Below are 21051 nucleotides of genomic sequence, written 5' to 3'. Positions count from 1 at the left end.
AGAAAGAGGACTCCAACCGCCTCTGTCCAGGGGGCCGCCTGCAGACCCCGCCCACCACCTCCGCCCGCACTCTTGCTGCCAGACTGGCACTTGCAGGGGCCTGCGGGGCACAACTCGTCTCAGAGGACCAGGAGCACCTCCAGGGCAGGAGGAGCAGAGGAGGTGCCCAGCTCAGCCCCAGGCCCAGGCCCCCAGGGTCCCTGCTCCCCATGGCTGCCCAAGGCCTGGCCCAGACTGACCGGGAGCACCCCCAGAGCAGGAGGAGGGAGAGGAGGTGCCAGCCCAGCCCCAAGCCCCCAGGGACCGACCCCCCCCCCCCACATGGCTGCCTGAGCCCACAGCCCAGACTGACCGCGGGCCTGTGCTTCCTTTCCTCCCAGCCCAGGCCCTGCAGTGCGAGCATCTGGTGGAGTGTGCCCCGCCCGACAAGTACTGTGTGATTACTCGGGCCGGTGAGTACCCACACCGGCCCCACCTCCCGCACGCGGGCCTCTCGGCCTAGCCCAGACACTGGGGACAACACGTCCTCCCGCAGGAACCCAGCAGTGGGACCCACCCGGGGCTGTAGGGGCAGAGATGACCCATCCTTCTTTGTAGGCTTCACGTGTTTTTGCAAGGGCTGATTAAGAGAAACTCAGCAACTCAGCAACATTGTCTCCCCGAGGTCCCAGTGCCGGCTTCCCGGTTTGAGTCAGTCCCTGCAAGGCGGTATATGAGGGTCTGATCCCTGGTTCAGGAAGATCCCCTGGAGAAGGAAATGGCAACCCACTCCAGTATGCTTGCCTGGAGAATCCCATGGACAGAGGAGCCTGGTAGGCTACAGTCCATGGGGTCACCAAGAGTCGGACACGACTGACTGACTAACAACAACAGCAATGTTAAGTATCTGGGAGGGAGGGAGGGAGTAGGTAGCCCATGGACTCACCACGACAGGGCCAGGCCAGGGGGGGCCGTCTGCACAGTCTGGCCTTGGTCGGCAGCTCGGCCAGTGTGCCTTTCCCGGGCTGCCTGCCTCGCACCGTGGGCTGCAGGACCCGTGACCCCTGACCTGGGCACCCTGCACTGTGCTCGGGCCTCCGGCCTGCCTGCCCAGCCACACCGGGACCCTGCCTTCCCCAGGGCAGGCCCACGCCTTCCTTCCACCTCCTGGGATCCCTCCTCGGGTCTGAGTGGCCACGGGCCTGATGGTGCCAATGATAGGCAGGGTCAGGGTGCAGGTGGGGCCCAGGAGGTCACATGGCGGGGGTCTGCTCAGTGGGAACGCTTGGCCTGGATGGGTGACAGCGATTGGGTAAGGATCTGAAATGAAGGGGGCCCCTCAGAGAGAAGAGACGTGACGGTGAGGGGCAGACGTGGGCACTGCGTGAGGGCCCAGAGATGCGGGCTGGGCAGCTGGGTCCAGTTCTGGGAGGGAGTGAGGCACCCTGTCCCCTTGCAAGTCTGCACTTAGTCACTCAGTCGTACGCGGCTCTGTGACCCCATGGACTGCAGCCCGCCAGGCTCATCTATCCATGGGATTCTCCCGGCAGGAAGACTGGAGTGGGCTGCCACTTCCTCCTTGCAGGCAGCCGCTGCCACTGGGGTCACATCTGCAGGGGCCCCGCAGAGTCCCCCAGGCTCCCCATGTGAAGCAGGGCAGCCAGGCAGCCTCACAGGGGTCACCCTCTGGGCCACTGCCCCTTGTCAGTCCCGATGACGCAGAGGCCCTTGCAGCCAGAACGCACGACAGGCATCATAGGGTCTGGCCCACAGCCCCCACGCATGCACGGCAGGGCTGGGACCCATGCTGGGGTCTATCTCCCCCAACCCAGCTGGCCATCGGCCGTGTTCAGCCCAGAGACACCGTGAGGGAGCCAGGCACCCCTCTGATGCCTCTTGGAGCCTCCCCTTCTGTCAGGCAGAGAAAGACCTCACCTAGAGGCGTGAGAATGTCCCTGTCTCGGGACTAGGGGATGAACCCTGCTCCCGGCAGAGCCCCAGCTGCCGGGGTCACAGCTGCGAGCTACTCCCCCTCCAAGTCACCTGGCAGGTGGCCCTGAGTACCCACTAGGTGCCCGTGGCTCTGGTCCTGGTGTGAGGCAGGGACCACAAGATTGCTGGCCTCAAGGTGCTTACTAGGCAGAGGTGGCCAGGACACAGTGAGCCTTGAAGTGAGACGGAATGGGGGGGGTTGCTGCTTCTTCCCAGCAATTCCCAGCAGGCCCAGGATGCCTCCTGGGGCTCCTTCACCCCAAGAGCCTCAGGTCTTTCACCCTGGACAGGACTAGACACCCTGAAGGCCCACAGCTCCATCCCGGGGTCAGGAGCTTCCCTTAGACGCCCCAGGTCTGCTGTCTCTGCCTTCATCCCACTTCCCACCTGCCCCTCACCATCCATCTGTCTGTCCACCCTCCTGCCTGGCCAGGCAGCATTCCCTGAGTATCCCTTCCAGGACCAGCAGTCAGACTCAGCCCAGCCCGAGCCAGGGGCTCCCCACACTGACAAGGAGGGAGGGAGCAGTGAGACCCCACCCGAGGGGGATGGTGCCGGGGGGCCTGGGGCAGCAAGTGGAAGGACAAGGGCCCTCTGGCCGGCTCAGGCCTGGGCGGTGGTGGGCTGCTCACTGCTCTGTGCTCCCTGCATCACCCAGAGTGCCTCCAGCAGGTCGTGAGTCCTCCCGCAGTCTCAGTCTTCTCATCTGACTGTGAGGACGGTAGCTGGGCAACCCTGGGAGCGGGGGTGGTCTCTGGGCCTCGACTTCTGTGGGTCTGCTGAGGAGGGGCCTGAGACCGCGGCCCCGCAGAGGTCCTTGCCCCAAAGAGCCAGCCCCCACCGGGCGCCAGGCCCAGGGTATGAGGGCATCTTCTCAGTCTGTCCGCTGACAGCCTGGGCCTAACACACCATTCCGCAGGCAGGAAGCTGGAGCGCAGAGCCTTCAGGGGAGGGCGTGGCCACACTGGGAGGTGTCTTCTCAGTTGTAACTCAGAAATGGGTTGGCCAATTACCAAACAGAACTCAAGTCTGCTCAACCAACGTGCAGCAAAGCCAGTCTGCTCACACCGGGTGGTGGTGAAGGGAAGTTAGCATTTATTGCATGATCTAGCAAGGAGAATGGACAGCTCATGCTCAAAAGCCCCAAACTTCCCGAAGGCCGATAAAGGCAACGTTAGGGACCAGGGTGGAAGGTGGGTGATCATGGGTTGGTGGCGAAGTTTTTAACTGTGGGATTTTCTGGAATCTTGATCATCTGGTTCCAAGCCATCTGGAGTCCAGTGCTTGTGGTCAGCGTGTAGTCATCATGCTCCACTAGCTGGGGGGCTCTTAGTTTCCACAGAAGGGCTCACGACAAGCATCAGAGTGTCATCCATGCCCCTTCCAGAGGAGCCAGCCACCCTGGCTTTGTTGTCCTGATCATTAGCTGCTTGAATTTGCTCTTTGGAGCTTGAGGAGGGCCAAACAAGAAGCAAGGACACCAAGGGGCTTGTATCCAGGAGACCCCCAAGGTCCTACTGGTTTCACCAAGACTGCCCCTGTTATGTTCTGCCCACAGAAACACAGCTCCTTACCCAAATAACTCAGCAGAGCTGTGATTAATTGTTGCGTTAACTGAATCTACTGCAGGGGTAAAAGGTAAAGGAAAACCCCATCCAGTGTGCAGCCCTGGGCTGTCCCCGCATCTAGGGGCTTCCTGGGGAGGGACAGCTGCCCACCTGGGCAAGCTGGTCTTTGCTCGAGGCCCCTCAGAGGGTCTCACTGGCCTATGACCCTCCTGGTCAAGGCACAGCTTCAACCCGCCAGGAGCAAGCGTTTCTGTCCTCCTCGGCCAAGGCCTTGGCCTTACAGAGTGAGAGCCTTCCTGGCACCAGTGGCTCTGACAGCAGCACCCTGAACATGGCTCCCAGCCACGCCTGCCGAAAGCCGATGCTCATTCAGCTTGCTCTCAGCGCTCCTCACAGATGAACCCATCTAACCCTGAACAATTGCACAGTTGGTTCTCTGATTATCCACATTCTCCAGATGAGGAAATCGAGGTGCCTGGAGGCAGACCCTGCATCCTCTCCGGTCTCTGGGCTGACTGTGAACGGGAGTCCCCTTTGGGCGGGCTCACAGTTTCCAGCATGTTCTGCATTGAGAGAAGTGACTGACAGTGACCAGCAACACTGGACTCTGACCTGCCAGCACCATCATCTCAGGGGCCTCTCTCAGCGGCCACCCCCTCTGGGGCAGGTGCAGAAGCTGAGCCAGTGTCCATGGAGGAAGGCATCTTGCCAAAACGTCCCGCTTACTTCCCAGGGCCCTGGCTCACCCTGTCTCCCTGCATGAGGGATGTGAAGCTCTGAAGGCAAATGTGCAGGCTGCCCCATGTCCTCTAGCCCCCACCTACCTTTTCTAGGGCTTGCCAGACCCACAAAGGGACAGGTGAGCACAGGGCCTGGCCTTCCCTCTGGAACCTGAAACCCAGAGCAGAGAAGTGCCCCCACGTCCGTCAGAGGGGCTTGGAAGACAGGCAGGGCGTGTAAGCCGCTGTGTCAGTCCCTGGCCCCGGGCATCAGGGAGGAGCTGGTGGGAGCGGGAGACAGGCGCCCACACGCTGGGGAGCCTGGAGCCCGGAGCCGGCTGTCCCTGCAGCACCTGGGCCCCGCAGCAGGCCCTCCCTGAGGGCCGGCTGGGAGGTGGGGCAGGCACCCACAGGCCCTTGCCCCTTTCTCCACAGCCAGCCCCAGCGGCGTCCTGGTCATGAAGTCCTGCGCCCCGACCTGCCCCAACAGCACCGTGACCTCGAACGGCGTGGCCCTCTCCGTCTCCTGCTGCCAGGATAGCCAGTGCCAGAGCAGTGCGGCCGCGGGGCTGCGGGGCGGCCCAGGGGCCCTGGGGGCCACCGCCTCGGCCAGCCTGCTGTGGGTGCTGCTCCGGGCAGTCTGCTGAGCCCACCCGCCAGGGCCAGCCCTGGAATCACCCGAGCCCTCGCAGCCTGTGTGGGGTCTGTCTGCGGCACTTGTCTCCCTGTCTCTCCTCCCTGCCTCCCCCAGGCCCCACCAGCCCCCTCCCAAGAGGAGCTCTCCCTGCCTCAGGGAGCCATCAGCATGGAAACATCCTCACTCAGCCTTCTCCTGGGTTCCAGGGGTCCCCTGACCATCCAGCAGTGGGAAGGGCGCCTGGATTCTCCCCAGCCCCCTCCAACCCACTTGAGAGGCTCCCCCTGGGGAGCCCCTCTCCCTCAGGCCCTGCCTCTCAGGGCCCCCTGTGCTCCGTGACGACCCCTACTCCGGCAGCTCCGGTGCAGGTGAAGGCAGACCTGAGAGCAGGGCTTCGAACTCACCCGGCCAGCCACCCCTGCCCCACGCGGACGCTCGCTCACCTGCCCGCCTATCCGTTGCTCAGCTGGAGCACCCACGCCTCACAGACCCAGGGGACCTCCTTGGGGCCAGTGGGCCTGCCTCCTCGGGCTCTCAGGCTGGGGCTCGGGGTGCTGAAGTCCAGGGGTGGGACAGGGTTTCTGGAAAGTCACCAGCACCCCTCCCAGCCCCTGCCAGGTTGGCTGACCACTGTGAGGATGGGCCTATCTCCCCAGGAACTTTCCCCCAGGATGTCAAGAGAGAAAGAATAAAGTTGCAAGGCTGCTCTCAGCTCAGTCTGAGATGTTGAGTCTGGTGGGGGCAGGGTTCTCGCCCTTGGTCTTGAGGACCCCCCATGCCTTGAAGGCGGGGGTGGGGGGAACACACTGTAAGTGTGAGGGAACTTCAGCGCACATTCTCAGGTGAGGAAGCAGCACTTCTGCTCCTTGAAAAGCAGGGTCTGTCCCCAAGCCCTCTGGCCAGGGTGGCAGAAACACGCTCTTAACAAACCCCGAGTTGGGGGCTGAGTTGGCAGCCCCCAGGGCGCCCCTCTGAGCCTCAGCCTCCCCCAGCGCAGGTGTTCAGCTCTGCATCCCTCTCTCCCGCCCACCCTACCTCCCTGACCGGCACACACCAGGCCCCTAGGTCTCCAGTTCTCCTGATGGTCTGCTCCCCGGCCCCTCTGCCCAGGGCCTCTGGGAGCCCCCCTACCTGCCCCAAAGGGAGGAAGGCCCTTCTCTGGCCCCAGGGCCTGTGTGCCCAGCCACTGCAGGGCCACTGTGCCTGTCACAGGGCGGTGGTGGTCATTCCATCCCAGTGGTCCCAGGACGTGCGGGACAGCAGAGATTCAGGCCAGTGGTGGTGGGGGGCGGGGGGGTGGGGGGTGCTGCCCTCTCGTGGGGCTTCCTCTTGCTATTGCACCTTGGGCCACATGGAGGACAAGACAGGCTGCGGGCGCCCTGCCTTGAACCAAGGCGGTCAGCGTTCCCTTGGGGCCCGTCCCTGCCTCTGTCCCAAGCTGCCTGCACAGACCAAGCTGGAGACCCAGGAGGAGGTGGGCCTGCAGGGTGGCCATGCCCGCGGCAAAGTTGGAGCTCAGGGCTGGGCCACTCCGCCCAGCCTGAGAAGCTTGGGGTTTCTCTTCTTAAGGAAAGTGGAAATTTCCTTTCTTGATTCTCCTGTCAGACCAACCTTCCCCCTGGGGCAGGCCCCACCCCTACAAGTCCCAACAGAAAACCATGTTGGACGCCACCCCACGACTCATGGCCACCTCCTCTGTGTTCTGCAGAGGGAGTGGGGCGAGGAGACTGTTTCTGGATGAAGTCGTTCACATGTCCTCAGATCTCAGAGCTTTCTGGACTGCCCCCCACCCCCCATCCCACCCCCCGCTGGCTCCTGGGGGCTGAGTGGTGCACCAAAGCCTGAGTCTTCTCTGAGTTCTCCCCACCACTGTCCACAGCTGCCTGCCCCCACCCCCCACCCTGTCTCAAGTCCACAGACGCCCGGAGAGCGCCTCCTGCATGGCAGGACCCCACGCATGGCTCCCGGGACGGACAGGCTGAGCTGGGCCCACGGTTTCCCACGGGGGCTGGAGAGGGCTCAGAGGCGAGGCTGTGGCGGCGATCCTGACCGTGGGAAGGCGCAAAGGCCCGGAGGCTGGCAGGGCTGACCCCTGGCGGGAGACCGGAGGGTGGGCAGCACACGCCCCCACAGGGGAGGCTCTGGGCAGCGGGGTGGGGGCCGGCTCTCATCCTCGAGCCCCTGCTCCTGCTGCTGTCTTAGGGAGCAGCATTTTGGGTGGCATTGGGGTGGGGCTGCCAGTGGCCGGCTCGGGCCGCGGCCTGTTATTCCTGATGTCCCTAAGGGAGGGCCAAGGCGGGAGGGCAGGCACCAGCTCAGAGAGACCACCGGCCAGCAGGGGTCCTGGAGCCCCAAGTCCTGCTTGTGCCCTGGGGTTTACTCTCAGAGCTGCCTCCTCTGGCCTGGGCACAGCCCTGGGGCTTCAGGGCCCCCCACAAGTCATGTTCTCCCCCACTCCCCAGGGGGCTGCCCCTGCTCCCCTCTTACATAACATCCCCAAGTTAAGATGACACAAAACCCTTGATCCCCTAAGCTCTTGTGATTGAACTCCTGGCAGGCCCAGGTGGGGACCCACCTCCCTGCCCAGGGGCCTGTCCCCACACCCAGAGCAGGCTGCAACAACACGCACACCCCTGGACTGGGCTGGTGCCAACGCCAGGTCCCCAAAGCCACCAAGCAAAGCAGAGAGCACCTGGGCTGGGCGGTCCTGGATTTCTCGCTCAGCAGCAGCCTGAGGCCTGGGGCAGCAGACACCGGGTCTCCTCTGCTCTGGGCCACGTGAGGACAACGTGCCATTAGTTCCCAGGCCGTGCGGCTGCCGCGGGGGCCACGCTGCTGACCCGCATCATCCCGGACCCAGGAACGTTGGTAAAAGGCAGGGTCTGAAGAGAGGCTGTCCACGTCTGAAACCTGGGTCTCACTGACAGGCGGAAGCCCTCTCACCACAACACATGCTTGGGGAAACAGTACTCCCCATTCCACAGTTTCATCAGCTGTTTCCAGAGAACCTTTTTGTAAGAAAATTCTAGGTTGTCCTGGCTGTGTTTCACTGGGGTTTAAAGAGTTGCATCACCAAATAAGAGGCCATTTCTTGTTCCCAAGGGGTAAGGGACAGAGTGACAAAGGTGGAAGGTTGTCACAGAAAGAAATTTATACAATGCTCTGGATAAGAGGTGCCAAAGATGGACAGACCAGCAGGGCCCATGATTTTCATTAGATATTTATTACAGTCTTAAGGGTTATAGTCGATGACGTCCTCCCAAAGCCTCCTCCTCCCCTGTTAACATATAAGTTCTGTTCAGTTGCTCAATTGTGTCCAACTTGGCGACCCCATGGACTGCAGCAATCTTAAGTAAAAAGGGAGTATCTGCATTTCATGTGTTGCAAATCCAAGAGCTGCCCACAAACTACCCACAGACCTAAGGCTCTTAGAGCCCCATCAGGTCTCACTCCATAGCCTTTGAGAATGACTAGACATGTACATAAATGAGAAAGGGAAGAGGACTGAGGACATAGAGAAACATCACTGTAACTATCTCCTAGAGGACACGTGAGTGGTATGAATGACTGGGTGGATGGATGGACAGATGGATAGATGGATGCATGGATGAATAAATGGATACATGGAGTGGTGGATGGGACAGTGTGTGTGTTAGTCGCTCAGTTGTGTCCAACTCTATGCAACCCCATGGACTATAGGCCACCAGGCTCCTCTGTTCATGGAATTCTCCAGGCAAGAATACTGGAGTGGGTGGCCATTCCCTTCTCCAGGGGACTTTCCAAACCTAGGGCTCAAACCCAGGTGTTTGGCATTGCAGGCACATTCTTTACCATCTGAGCCACCAGAGAAGTCCTGGATGAGCAGATGGATGGACAGACGGACAGATTAATGCATGGGTGGAAGAAAGATGAATACATAGATAGATGGGGAGATGGAAACATGGACAGATGGATTGACAGATGGATGGATAGATGGATGGAAGATGGAAGAATGCATGGATAAAAGGATAGGTGGCTACAAGGATGGAGAGGCAGATGAGTGAATGGATGGGGGGGAGGATGGATGGATGGGTAATGGATGGGTGGGTGGATCCATGGATAGATGGGTGGATGGTTGCACGATGGATAGATGGGTGCGTGGGCAGGTGGGTAGGTGTTGGGAGCAATTGATGGCAGCGGACTGAGGGAGGAAGGTGAGAAGGGCCCCATGTTCACTACCCTGGAGCCTCTACCCAGGCCTTAAAGAAGGACACAGCTCACACCTGAGGGCTTTGCCCTCATCACCCAGATCCCTGAGCTCTGCTGTCCTCTCAGGGATGCAGCCAGAGGAGGTGACAGTCAGGGCCCACGCAGGGTTCCATGGAGAGGTGCCCAGGGCTGGTCCTCGGTGGTGGTGTGGCCAGGGGTCCTGTAGTGTCTCTCCCAGGAGAGCTTGTCTCTCTTGGCCCTCAGAAAGCTAGGGCTCCTGTCTGGCCATTCCTGGCAACAGGCTGTGCCCCAAGGCAGGAAAGGCTGCCCATGTGGCTCCTCCTTGGATTTCCCATCTTGCAGAGCAGGAGAGAGGCCCTGCAGGCAGGCAAGGCCAGCACAGAGGGGCAGAGCTGGCCTGGAGCCCCATCCCCCAGCCCGGCCCGAGGACAGTGAGGGCATCGGGAGCCTCACTCAGAGTCGGGGGAGGGCCCTGGAGAAGGGCAGCTGGTGGCCCCGGGGTTGGGCTAGGACGGGGTGGGGGGGCACTTCAGGCCCTGGGAAGTAGTTGGCCCGTGACCCTGGGTGACAAAGTGATTCTCCTTGACCAGGAGGGAGGAGCAGGGAGGCCTGGGGCGGGGAAGAGCCCCAGGCCAGGGGGCCAGGCCCACTCTGCTCCCACTCACCGACGGGGCAAGCCTCCGCCCTCCGTGTGTCACTGAGGGTGCCCCGAAAGTGTGGGCAGGTGTGTGACTGACAGAAGCAGAGCAGGCCTGAGATGTGTGTCACTCAGAGGCCTGATTCACGGGGAAGTCACGACTCTCCAGCTGCTGAGAAAGGAAGACAGAAATGGAGCCAGACTCCACGCACGGCCTCTGAGCCAGGTCCTGGCTCCCTTGCTGGCGTGCCCTTGCCCCACTCCACCCTGGGGGGGCTCCCCGGGCCCCTGGCCTCCCCGGTCATCATGCCCACGTGCGGCACACACAGAGCATCGCAGGTGCACCCCACACCTCCCCAGCTAGTCGGGGGGCCCCGAAGGCTAGACGCTCTCTCCTGTTTTGGTTTCTGCTTCACTGTCTGTGCCTGGCCTGTGCTGAGTCCTTCTAAAGCTCTGTTGAAGGAATGAAGGAGAGGGTGAACGAGGCACCTTGAGGTGGAGGAAGTCTGGGGGTACAGCTGGGGCAATGCTGCCCCTGTAGTGACCTGCAGCTGAAGAAGCCTGTCCCGACACCAGGTTTCAAGGGGTCCAGACTGGGCCTGACTCACCCGCCCTGGTGCCCACCCTCAGCCCAGGATGGGCCTGGGGGCCTTCCCAGGGCTACACTTATGGGAGGCCTGGGCTGGCCACTATGCCACGCTGAGCCAGGCCGTCCCCTCTCTGGGCCACCCTCCTGTTCTGTGGTCCTGACAGCCAGTAGGTCTGGGCCCAGTCCCGTCCCGTGCCCAGGCTGAGACCAGGAAGGATGGCAGGGAGGCAGGGCGCAGGCAGGCGCAGGGCTTGTCTTGGCTTCCTGGCCCGCTGAGTCCAGGGAACAAGCAGAACTGGGGAGGGGGTTCCCCTTCAAGGCCTCTCCTGGCTATCATGCCTGCTGGTACGATCAGGCCAGGGACCCAGGCTGATGGGAGGGCTGGGGCCCAGAAAGCAGCAGCTCTCTCCAGCATGAGATGAGGAAGGGAAGGAAGGCTCCTGGCGGTAGAGAGAAGTGCCAAGTTCTGCCCACTCCCAGGTGACCTGGAGCCAGCCCCGTCCTTTCTGGCCCCTCATTTCTTTACCAGTGAAAGAGGATGAAAGACCAACTTTAGGGCTCCTCTCTCCCCTGAATCCTGCCTCCAAGACTGCAATGGCCAGGTCACTGCCTACAGGAAGCTCTTCCTGACTGCACTGTCCTGGTAACTCCCAGTCCTCTGAGAGCTCTTGTCATCAGGATCACCCACTTTCTCCCATAAGTAAAGGGTATCTGGGCTTGATGTTTCTGCTAGGAAGCCCCCAGGAGAGGCAAGAGCCCTGTCAGGGGCAAAGGCCTCCTTCCCACAGAACAGGATCACATGCCACCTCTGCCCCAGTGGGCAGCCTTGCTGCCAGGGCACACAGCCCCCGCCCTGGAGGGCCCAGCCCCACGTGCGGGGATCCCACTGCCCAGCGGCCTCGCGCCCAGACTTCGCTGCCAGCCGCGACTGTGCAGCAGCGTGGGGCTGACAGGAAATCCAACCCCCTAAACCTGTTCTTCCAGCAGCGTCCATGCCTCCGGCCCACTGAGTCACCCTTCCCCTCCTGCCATTCCCCAGCCCTGCCAGTCCCTGCCCTGTCGCTGCGCCTACTTCCCAGGCCTCCCGGGTCCCCTCCCTCCCACCCCTGCCTCCTGCCTGTGGGGAGGCCCCAGAGCGCGGGGTGATTTTGTCTCTCTGGATCAGGGCATGAGATCCCCACATTGCCCGCCTTCTCATCCGAACCACCAAAACAAGCCCTGGGGTCAGTCCGCAGGACGGGCAGCCTTCTCGGGCTCAGCAGGCTGAGTGGGGCTGCCTCATGGACTCTGGTGCCCCCCTTCTGAGCCCCCGGGTCCCGAAATGCACTGGAACACCTCTCCACCTTCGGGCGGGCCCTGCAGGCCCGGTACAGGCAGGCAGCGCCTGCTCAGGCCCCCAGCTGTGCACACCCCGCTGCAGTCTGACTCGGCCCCACCATGGCAGGGAGGAGCATAGGCCAGCTCAGCCGTCTGCTTGTCTGCTCGCCGGGGCCACGGGGAAGAGAGGCCTGAGCTGGTGCCCCAGGGAGCCTTGGGCAGGCCCTGCCCCCAGACCTTCAGGGGTGTGTCCATCTGCAGGTCCATCGGCAGGTTCGCTGCTGGTGCGGACCCAGGGCTGACCTTCGTCAGTGCTCCAGTTCCACCCGTGGTCCTCACAGCCTGCCTCTCTGCGTCTCACCCACACCACCCAGCAGGCTCTCCAGGTACAGCAAAGAAGTGGTGGGGTCCCAAGGCCAGCAAGGGCTTCCCTGGTGGCTCAGGCCGTAAAGAGTCTGCCTGCAGTGTGGGAGACCTGAATTCGATCCCTGGTTGAGGAAGATCCCCTGGAGGAGGGCACAGCAACCCACTCCAGCATTCTTGCCCGGAGAAGCCCATGGACAGAGGAGCCTGGCAGGCTTCAGTCCATGGGGTCACAAAGAGTCCAACATGGACTGAGGAACTTTCACTTTCCAGTATTCTTGCCTGGGAAATCTCATGGACAGAGGAGCCTGGTGGGCTACAGTCCATAGGGTTGCAAAAGAGTCAGACACAATGGAGCGACTTCACTTTCAAAGCCAACAAGTGGACAGAGAAAGCTGTGAGGAGAAGGGCAGGGGGGCGGGAACCTCTCCTCAGAGACCCGAGTCCATCCCCCGCCCCCCCCAACACTGCCAGAGCGAATGGGGGTGGGGATCTGCCCGGCAACTCCAGGCAAACCCCGCCCCAGATGGGCCCCTGGGCCTGGCTAGGAAGAGCACACTGGCTTTCAGGACCAAAGCAGACACAGAGAGCACCCGTCTCAATGAGGGCCGGAGTCTTTCCTCCACACCGCCCACTCCCCAGCAGCCCAGCCCATGCCCCTCCTCTGCCACTCCAGGTCCCACCGGATCACACGCACCGCCCCCCCCCCCCCCCCGCAACTGTGGTGCCCACCTCTCTGCAGGCACAGCCAGCATCCACACCCCTGCCCCAGCATCCACACTCCTTCCCCGTGCACCCAGGTCCAGACAACTTAGTGAACGCTTTGCTTCCAGGTGAGAAACAAGGACATCACAGTCAGAAGTGATTCCAGCCATCCTTCCAGTCATCCAGGGCAACCAGGAAGGAGTAGGATACCTGCTGACCGGCAGCCCCTGGGCTGCAGCTGCTCCCCTGCAGCGAGCACTGAAGATCCTGGCCCCAGGTCTTCGAGATGCATATGAAAGGAATGATCTCAGTGAGCTCAGACTGTTGCGTCTTCCCATACAGAGGAAAACCCTAAAGTGCTTAACTCGAGATAACTGGTTTTCTTTAATTGACATGAAATATTTCAGATGTTCAGACTACAGGCCTTGTGTTACAAACTCCTATATAAGCTGACTCCTCTCTTCCCCGCTCCTTGGAGCAGTTCTCTCAGGGTCACTTGAGATGCTGCCCTCCAGGCTTGAAGTCCTAAATATTCCCACTGAATAAAACATAACTCTCAACTATTAGGTTGTGACTGTTTTTTAAGTGGACGCTGGGGTCTTTTTCTCAGGAGACCTGGCGGTTGACCTAGCAACCCTGAGCCCCTGGAGCCCAAGAATCTAGGGCCTCCTCTTGCCTTCCACCCTGGCCTGAGCATGGCACTGGGCATCCCCAGGGCACATACACAGACCTGGCATTCTGTGACCCTGTCTGAGGGTGGGAGTCAGAGAAAGCGACCAGAGCTGGGCAGAGGGTGAGAGCAGGATGAGCTGCAGACCCAGCTGACGCCTCTGTCTACAGCCCGCTGAGGAGGAGGAAGGAGTGGGAGGCAGCAGGAGGTGGAGAGGGCCAGAGAGCCCTGCAACTGGCAGGGCAGGGGTATGCTGGGCTGGAGGATGTGGGCCGGGCAGGGTGGGGCAGGTCCCCGCCCCTCCCACCAGCACCTGTCCCAACTATAAGGCCTCTGGGAGGGGGGGGCCGCCAGTGCTCCCAGAGGTGCCCCGAGATGAAGACAGCCTTGCTGTTTCTTGTTGTCTTGGCTGCGGCAGCTGGGCCAGGTGAGGGGCTGGGTGGGGGCTGGGGGAGTGGGGAGCCAGGCCCTGGAAGCCTGGAGTGGCTTCCCTCTAGGCACAGAGAACCCTGGATTTGCAGGGACTAGGACAAAGTGAATCCCGCACCTTAACTTCGTGGGATCACAGACTTACAATATTTCAGAATTAGAGAATCTTAGAGTCAACCCAGTAGATCAGACACGTGGAGAGGGAGCAATGCTGGGGGTTGTCTTGATATGCTTCTCCCTGAGAAAGACAGAGGCCAGAGACCAGCCTCAATGCCCCCCCAGGCCCCAGGGCCCTCCCAGGGTCGCCCATCCCCCTGCAGACTCAGCATGGCCAAACTGACAGCCCCCAGGGTGTCGACTCAGCCTCAGGTCCTCACCGTGGGCTGTCCACTGCCCACTGCGAGACAGTCCCCAGGGAGGGACAGCAGCCAGGTCCTGTGAGCTGCAGTTAGCATGCCCCAGAGCCTCTGATGCCCCCGGGGAAGGGTCTTCAGTGCAGCCATATTGGCCGCTTCGCCAGTCCTCTAGAGACGCCCAGTGCTGGACAGCTCCTCCGGGATGGAGTGGGGAGGCGCCAGGGCCCCAGCTGATGGGGTCGTTACCTCCTGCCTCCCGGGGCTGTGTGCAAGATGTGAGCCCTGGTGGGGCCCGGGGGCCTCAGAGGGACTGGCCCAGGGCAGGGGTGGCAGAGGGCTCCGTCTTGCGGGGGTCTCCCCAGCCCCTCTGGGAGGGCGCCCTGGGGCCTGCTGATGCCCTGGGCTCTCCCCCCAGCCCAGGCTCTCCACTGCCACGTGTGCAGCAGCTCCAGCAACTGCAAGAAACCGCAGATCTGCTCAGCCAGCTCCGGCTTCTGCAAGACTGTGATCAGGGGTGAGCGATCTGGGCGAGGGAAGGAGGCCCTGCGGGGCGCCCCAGGGCTTGGGGAGCATCCCTGGGGAGGCTGCTGGAAGGGGTCTCAGTGACAGTCCAGTCCTGGGGGCAGTGGAAGCTGGGACTTGGGAGGCCCTGGGGGACAGGAGTGCCACCTGGCCTGACCTCGCCCACCCATCCCCAGTGGAGCCTCTGTCTGGGAACCTGGTAGAGAAGAACTGCTCCATGTGGTGCACGCCCACGAACAGCCAGCAGGGCCAGGTCAGCAAGGGCCAGGAGACCACCCTGTGCTGCAAGAGCGACCTGTGCAACGAGGGTCTGCAGAGCCGGCAGAGCGCCGCGCCCGCCCGCACCAGCGCCCCCCTCAGCCTGGCGCTGGTCTGTGGCCTCCTTGCCCTCCTCTGGGCCCCTGGCCTGTGACCCCCAGAACCAGGGCCCCACCCCCTCCTCTCCCTGGCCAGGATGGAGGCTCAGACACCCTGGGCTGGGGGCTCCGTAGAAGGTCTGGGGCGGGGCGGCAGCTGAGGCGCCCTGGCACAAGAGGACAGCGCCTCCCTCCCGGAGCAGCGTGGTGGGGGAGGGGACAAGAGGTCTTCCGCTCTCTCATGATTTCATCTTCATTCTATTTGGTTTCTGTTTATTTTTCTATTCAAAGCCCAGCGTTGGAATAAATGACTGAAAACCAGTGTGGTCGTGTTGGTGCTATTCCGGAGTGGAGGGGGTGGGGGCGGCGGTCATCCGCACACACAGGCCCCCAAGTCCCAGGGCTTGTCACCCAGAACCAGTTTCGGCAGCATGCACAAGGCCTGAAGTGCCGCCGTCACCCCGCCTTGTTGGAGGGGAACATGACCCTCCCCAGACCCCTCCTCTGCAGCCCCAGACAAGGAAGGCCCTCCTAAGGGAGGTCTGAGCAGAAGCAGGGCACAGAAGCTTGTGGGTGCAGCCGTGATGGGCAGGCCGAGCTCTCCACCTGACTGCCTGAGACCACCTGGTGGAACACACCGTCCACCCTGCCAGCCCTTACCCACCGCCCACATCCAAGCCCCACCGGCCCAGGGTCTCTAGGGTCCCGCTTTGTCCTACTAGGTGGCCTTGAGCAAGACCCTTCCGCTCCCGGAGCCTGTGAGCCCTACGCGTGCCAGCAGCGCGCGCCCGCAGTGTCGTAGGTCCGAGGTCCCGGCGCCCGGCGCCCGGCCGCAGCTGGCCTCTTCCTCTCCGCCCTCGCAGGGCCTGCGATCCGGCTCCTGCTGCGCCGGGAATATTCCGAGGACCAGCGCGCCTCCCGGTGGCCACACGGGGGAGCCGGGCCTTGGGAGGAGCTGCCAAGGCGGGCGGGGGTAGGAGGGTGCCCCGCCCCTGACTCGGAGCCACTAGGGGCCCTGGGCGCCCGGGAACCCGCAGCAGGGAGTGGAAAGAACGGGTCAGACACGTGGGCCACGGAGGTCGGGCAGAGGGGCTGCGGCGCGCCGGGTGAGGGCTAGGCCTCGTCCTCAGGGGGCCCCACGGCAGGCTGCCCGTGTGGCTGGGCTTTGGATCAAGCGCTGGGGAGCGGGGACAGGGACGTTCACTTGGAGGGAAGGGAGGGTGATCCCACAGGGGACCCCCCAGCCCCACTTGGAAGCCCGGGGCAGCCGGCCAAGTTCCCAAGGGAGGAGGAGGTTGTTGCCACGTGGGATCAGGAAAGGCTCCGCAGAGGGGACATCCCTCAAGGGACAACCCAGGCCACGTGACCCAGGAAGAGTTGAGAGGTGGGAGGCATCTTCCAATTCCTGGGAGTGCCAATTGCCCCCAGGCGGGAGCAGCGTCTGAGTGAGGGCGGCAGTGAAGGGCAGGGGAGTCTTCCAGAGCTGCTGGACAGCAGCCGCCTGCCCCACGCCTGTATCTCCAGCAGCTCAACTAGTGACCTCAAGCCTGTTTGGACTATTCAATGTGAATGCAGCTGTCATGGTTTAAGGCTTTCATCCTGCCTTCCCTGTTCTCTGTCCACCTGTTCTTTTTTCCTTTCCCCTCTTTTTCTGCCCTCTCTTTTGTGAACAGATTCATCTTTTGTGATTCCATTTTATCTCCTTTGTTACTTTATTAAGCAGAGCTCTTTGATTTTTCTTTTCTTCCTGTCTTTTCTTTTCTCTTTTTAATTTTAGAAATGAATTCTTTCTGCTTTTGCATGTCTGAAAACTTTGGTTCCCCTTCACTTTTCAGATATGTTTTCACTGGGCACATAACTCCAAGTTATTTGTCTTGCTTTTGTGCTTTGGTATTTCAAACATTGCTTCACTGCATTGGCTTCACTGTTTCTGACAACAAATCTGCTGGCATTCGTATCTTCGATCCTCTGTGCATCATATAATGTCTGCTTCTAGTGTTTTCTCTTTACCACTGGTTTTAAGCAGTTAATCACACAATGTTCTTTGGTGTAGTTTTCTTCAATTTCTGTGCTTGAAGTTCATTGAACTTCTGGGTTCCATGGGTTTGATAGTTTTCCTGAGGGGAATTCAGGGTGGAGGAAAACAGGATACTGGCCCTAGATAGCTAAAACGGAGGTGTCAGTCACTCAGTTGTGTCCAACTCTTTGGTATCTCATGGACTATAGCCTGCCAGGCTCCTCTGTCCATGGAATTCTCCAGGCAAGAATACTGGAGTGGGTTGCCATTCCCTTTTCCAGGGGAATCTGCCTGACCCCAGGATTGAACCTGGGTCTCCTGCATTGCAGGCAGATTCTTTACCCTTTGAGCCACCAGGGAAACCCCAGTCGCCCTCAGTAGGGTCCCCAAATAAAACATTAATGCATGGATTTTAGGTTGTGCAGGGTTTTGTTTTGCTTTTCAGTCGACGCAAGGTTTGTCCTCCAACTTGTGTGAGCTCTGGGAACTCTTCCTAATATTTTATGTCTTTAATTTTTATCAGTTTGATTACTATGTGTCTTAGTGTGTTCCTCCTTGGGTTTATCCTGCCTGGGATTCTCTGCACTTCCTGACCTTGGTTGACTGTTTCCTTTCCCTTTCAGCTATTATCTCTTCAGGTATTTTCTCGGGTCCTTTCTCTTTCTCTCTCTTCTCCTTCTGGGACCCCTATAATGTGAAATGTTGGTGCATTTAATGTTGTCCCAAAGGTCTCTTATACTGTTTTCATTTCTTTTTATTCTTTTTTCTATATTCTATTTTGCTTTAGTGATTTTCACCAGTCCATCTTCCAGGTCGCTTATCCATTCTTCTGCCCTTGTTATTCTGCTACTGATTCCTTCTAGGGTATTGTTCATCTCTGTTGTTTTGTTCTTTAGTTCTTTTAGGTCTTTGATAAACATTTATTGAATCTTCTGCATTCTTTTTCCGAGCTCCTGAATCATCTTCACCGTCAGTATTCTGAATTCTTTTTCTGGAAGTGAAAGGTTGTTGCTGAACCACAAAAGATGCCAGGATTCTTGGCCTCCAGAGGAAAACAATTCAATCTGGGGCCAGTGATGAGGCTTAATTGCTCAGAACTTTTGTGTAATAAAGTTTTATTAAAGTATAAAAGAGATAGAGAAAGTTTCTGGCATAGACGTCAGAAGGGAGCAGAAAGAGTGCCCCCTGCTAGTCTTCAGTTGGATGTTACATAGCTACTAGCAGTCTGCTAATTAGAGAAAGGAAATGTCTCAAAACTCAGAGAATGGCACCAGGCCCCTCACCTACAACATGCCTTGAGATAACATTGGCGCCAGGTGAGTCATCCCGGGCATATAAAATGATTGACATGAATCTTGAAGAAAGGCAGATTTCCATACAAATATATAGTTTCATTAACATAGATTAGGAAAACAATGTATGAGCATAACAAACTAGTTTGTCAAGTAGGTTCTGAGCCTTTAGGCAGAACCAACTTGAAGAGCTCAGAGTCAACTTGAAGACAGAGTCTATGGTAAATGCAAAGTACATTAACATAGCTTAAGACAAATATTTCCATAAGAAAAATGCATTCATTAGCTCAAGATTTAAGACAAGTTAAGTTCAGGTGGTGCCAGGTGTCATTATGGCAACACAGAATTTTAAGAGAAACCTCTTTTTAAATTTGTATAGAGAAGGGGGAAAAAAATATAACACTAGTTTTTTTCTTCCTGCTGCTTAAGAGAGAGAGAAAAAATGTCTGACACTTGCAGCCTCTTTCCTCCGTTTGGAGACCCCTCGCCTTCCTGCCTGTTACCATCTCAGAAGATTGCCTATCTCCACTTCATTTAGCTTTTTCTCTGGGGATTTATCTTGTTCTTTCATCTGGAAGACAATCCTGTGCTTTTTCATTCTGATTAGCTTTCTGTGACTGCGGCTTTCCATTTTGGAGGCTGCGGGATTGTAGTTCTTGCTTGCTTGCTTCTTGTAGTTCGTCTGCCCTCTGGTGGATAAGGCTAAAAGGCAAGCTTCCTGATGGGAGGAACTGATGGCAGAGAAAATTGGGTCTCCCTCTGGTGGGCAGACCATACTCAGTAAAACTTAAATCCAATTGTCCGCTGATGGGCTGGGGTCCTTCCATGTTAGTTGTTTGGCCTGAGGGGACTCAGCCCTGGACTCTACAGGCTCTATGGTAGGGCTAACGGTGATTTCCAAGCGGGCTCACGCCAAGGGCCACCTCCCGGGACTGGCTGCCGGTGTCCCTGTTCACGTGGCCAGCCCCTGCCAGCCCTCACCGCCACAGGAGCACCTCCAACACTCACGGGTAGGTGTGGCTCAGTCTCCTGTGGGGTCACTGCTCCTTCCCTGGCTCCTGGCGCACCTGTGACCTGCAAGAGTGGAGCCTCTGTTTTCCCCAGTCCTGTGGATATCCCGCAGTCCAATCCCGCTGGACTTCGAGTTCAGATGCTCTGGGGACTGCTAGTCCATTGGCTGGGTCCCCGGGGTGGGAAGTCCATTTGCTGGGTCCCCGGGGTGGGAAGCCCGATGCGGGGCTCAGAACCTTCATAACTCTGCGAGAACTTCTTTGGTGTTTTTCTCTCATTTGAAGGGTGCCCACCTGGCGGGTGTGGGATTTGATTTAATCATGATTGTGCCCCTCCTACCATCTCATTACGGCTTCCCTGGTGTCTCAGACGGTAAAGCGTCTGCCTACAATGTGGGAGACACGGGTTTGATCCCTGGGTGGGGAAGATCCTCTGGAGAAGGAAATGGCAACCCACTCCAGTACCCTTGCCTGGAAAATCCCATGGACAGAGGAGCCTGGTAGGCTACAGTCCATGGGGTCACAAAGAGTCGGACATGACTGAGCGACTTCACTCACTCACTACCATCTCATTATGGCTTGTTCTCTGTGCTTGGACATGGGTATCTTTTTCTGATGGGTTCCAGTATCCTCTGATCAGTGGTTGTTTAACAGCTGTTTGTGGCTTTGGTTTTCTTTCAGGAGATTATCAAACATCCTTCTGCTCTGCCATCTTGAGCCAATCTCTTTTATTGTTACTCTGGCTGCAAGAATAACTTTTTTTTTTCACAGTGACTTATGATCCGATCTGACTGAATGTTCTAAACTCTCTAATATTTTTTGATGGAACTTCCTAAAAGCAAATTCTGATGAACTTCTTTTGATCTTTAACTAACTTTGGGGTGCTTCAGAGGACTTTTGAGGCATCCCAAAGAAAGATATTAAACTAATTAGGTCAATTTGGTATGTTAAAGGTACATAGGAAGTGAAGTCGCTAAGTCATGTCTGACTCTTTGCGACCCCGTGGACTGTAGCCTACCAGGCTCCTCCGTCCATGGAATTTTCCAGGCAAGAATACTGGAGTGGGTTGCCATTTCCTTCTTCAGGAGATCTTCCAGACCCAGGGATTGAACCCCGGTCTCCCACATTGTAGGCAGACGCTTTACCGTCTGAGCCACAAGGGAAGTACTGTCAAATAAGTAATAAATCTTCTCAGGTTATATTGTATGGTAAATGTTACTAATGGAGATAAGCTAGAAATTATATGGAATTCATAAAGATTTGATATGTATTGGTAAAATGTTATCAGTCATAATTCCAGTTACTATCTTAATCACATGTCACAGTAGTAACCAAGTTACCTTGTCAGTTTCATTGTAATCAGATTTTATACATGCCTTCTTGAGCCTTTTATCATTATAGAAAGCTATAGTTTCACTCTGATGCCTTTACAAAAATACTACCTCTTCAAGATTTATTGAAGGGTCGTTCTAAGATTAAACTAAAATTAACTAGATGAACAAATTTTGTTATTAACAATGAGCTGATACCAGATTGGAATCTGGCTTTCTCTGTTAAGAGAACAAAGTTTTCTTGGAATGCAGCTTTTAACAACAGGCTATATAAATTTATTTGCCTTCGAGTGATTTACATTTGTTTTTAAAATCTTCTGTTACTTTGATAGAGTAAATGAGTATTATTTCAC

General features: G+C 58.2%; 2 protein-coding genes across 2 annotated transcripts in view; one reads left to right on the top strand and one right to left on the bottom strand.

Annotated features, from left to right (window-relative positions):
• Positions 1-21051, bottom strand: part of GLI4 (GLI family zinc finger 4) — a 413072-nt gene that overhangs the window by 304428 nt on the left and 87593 nt on the right. The window lies entirely within an intron of this gene.
• Positions 13761-15104, top strand: LY6D (lymphocyte antigen 6 family member D). The gene is made up of 3 exons (XM_065903619.1): positions 13761-13812; positions 14586-14684; positions 14869-15104. The coding sequence occupies exons 1-3, from the start codon at positions 13761-13763 to the stop codon at positions 15102-15104; spliced, it is 387 nt and encodes a 128-aa protein (XP_065759691.1).

This window comes from Muntiacus reevesi, chromosome 12 (genome assembly GCF_963930625.1).
Source record: "Muntiacus reevesi chromosome 12, mMunRee1.1, whole genome shotgun sequence".
Classification (NCBI taxonomy): domain Eukaryota; kingdom Metazoa; phylum Chordata; class Mammalia; order Artiodactyla; family Cervidae; genus Muntiacus; species Muntiacus reevesi.
This window is presented reverse-complemented; position numbering and strand designations above follow the sequence as displayed.

Coding starts and splice junctions, on each gene's coding strand:
- LY6D (XM_065903619.1), top strand. CDS start 13,761: ATGAAGACAGCCTTGCTGTTTCTTGTTGTCTTGGCTGCGGCAGCTGGG. Junction 13,813..14,585: donor GGCTGCGGCAGCTGGGCCAG/GTGAGGGGCTGG, acceptor CTCTCCCCCCAG/CCCAGGCTCTCCACTGCCAC. Junction 14,685..14,868: donor CTGCAAGACTGTGATCAGGG/GTGAGCGATCTG, acceptor ACCCATCCCCAG/TGGAGCCTCTGTCTGGGAAC.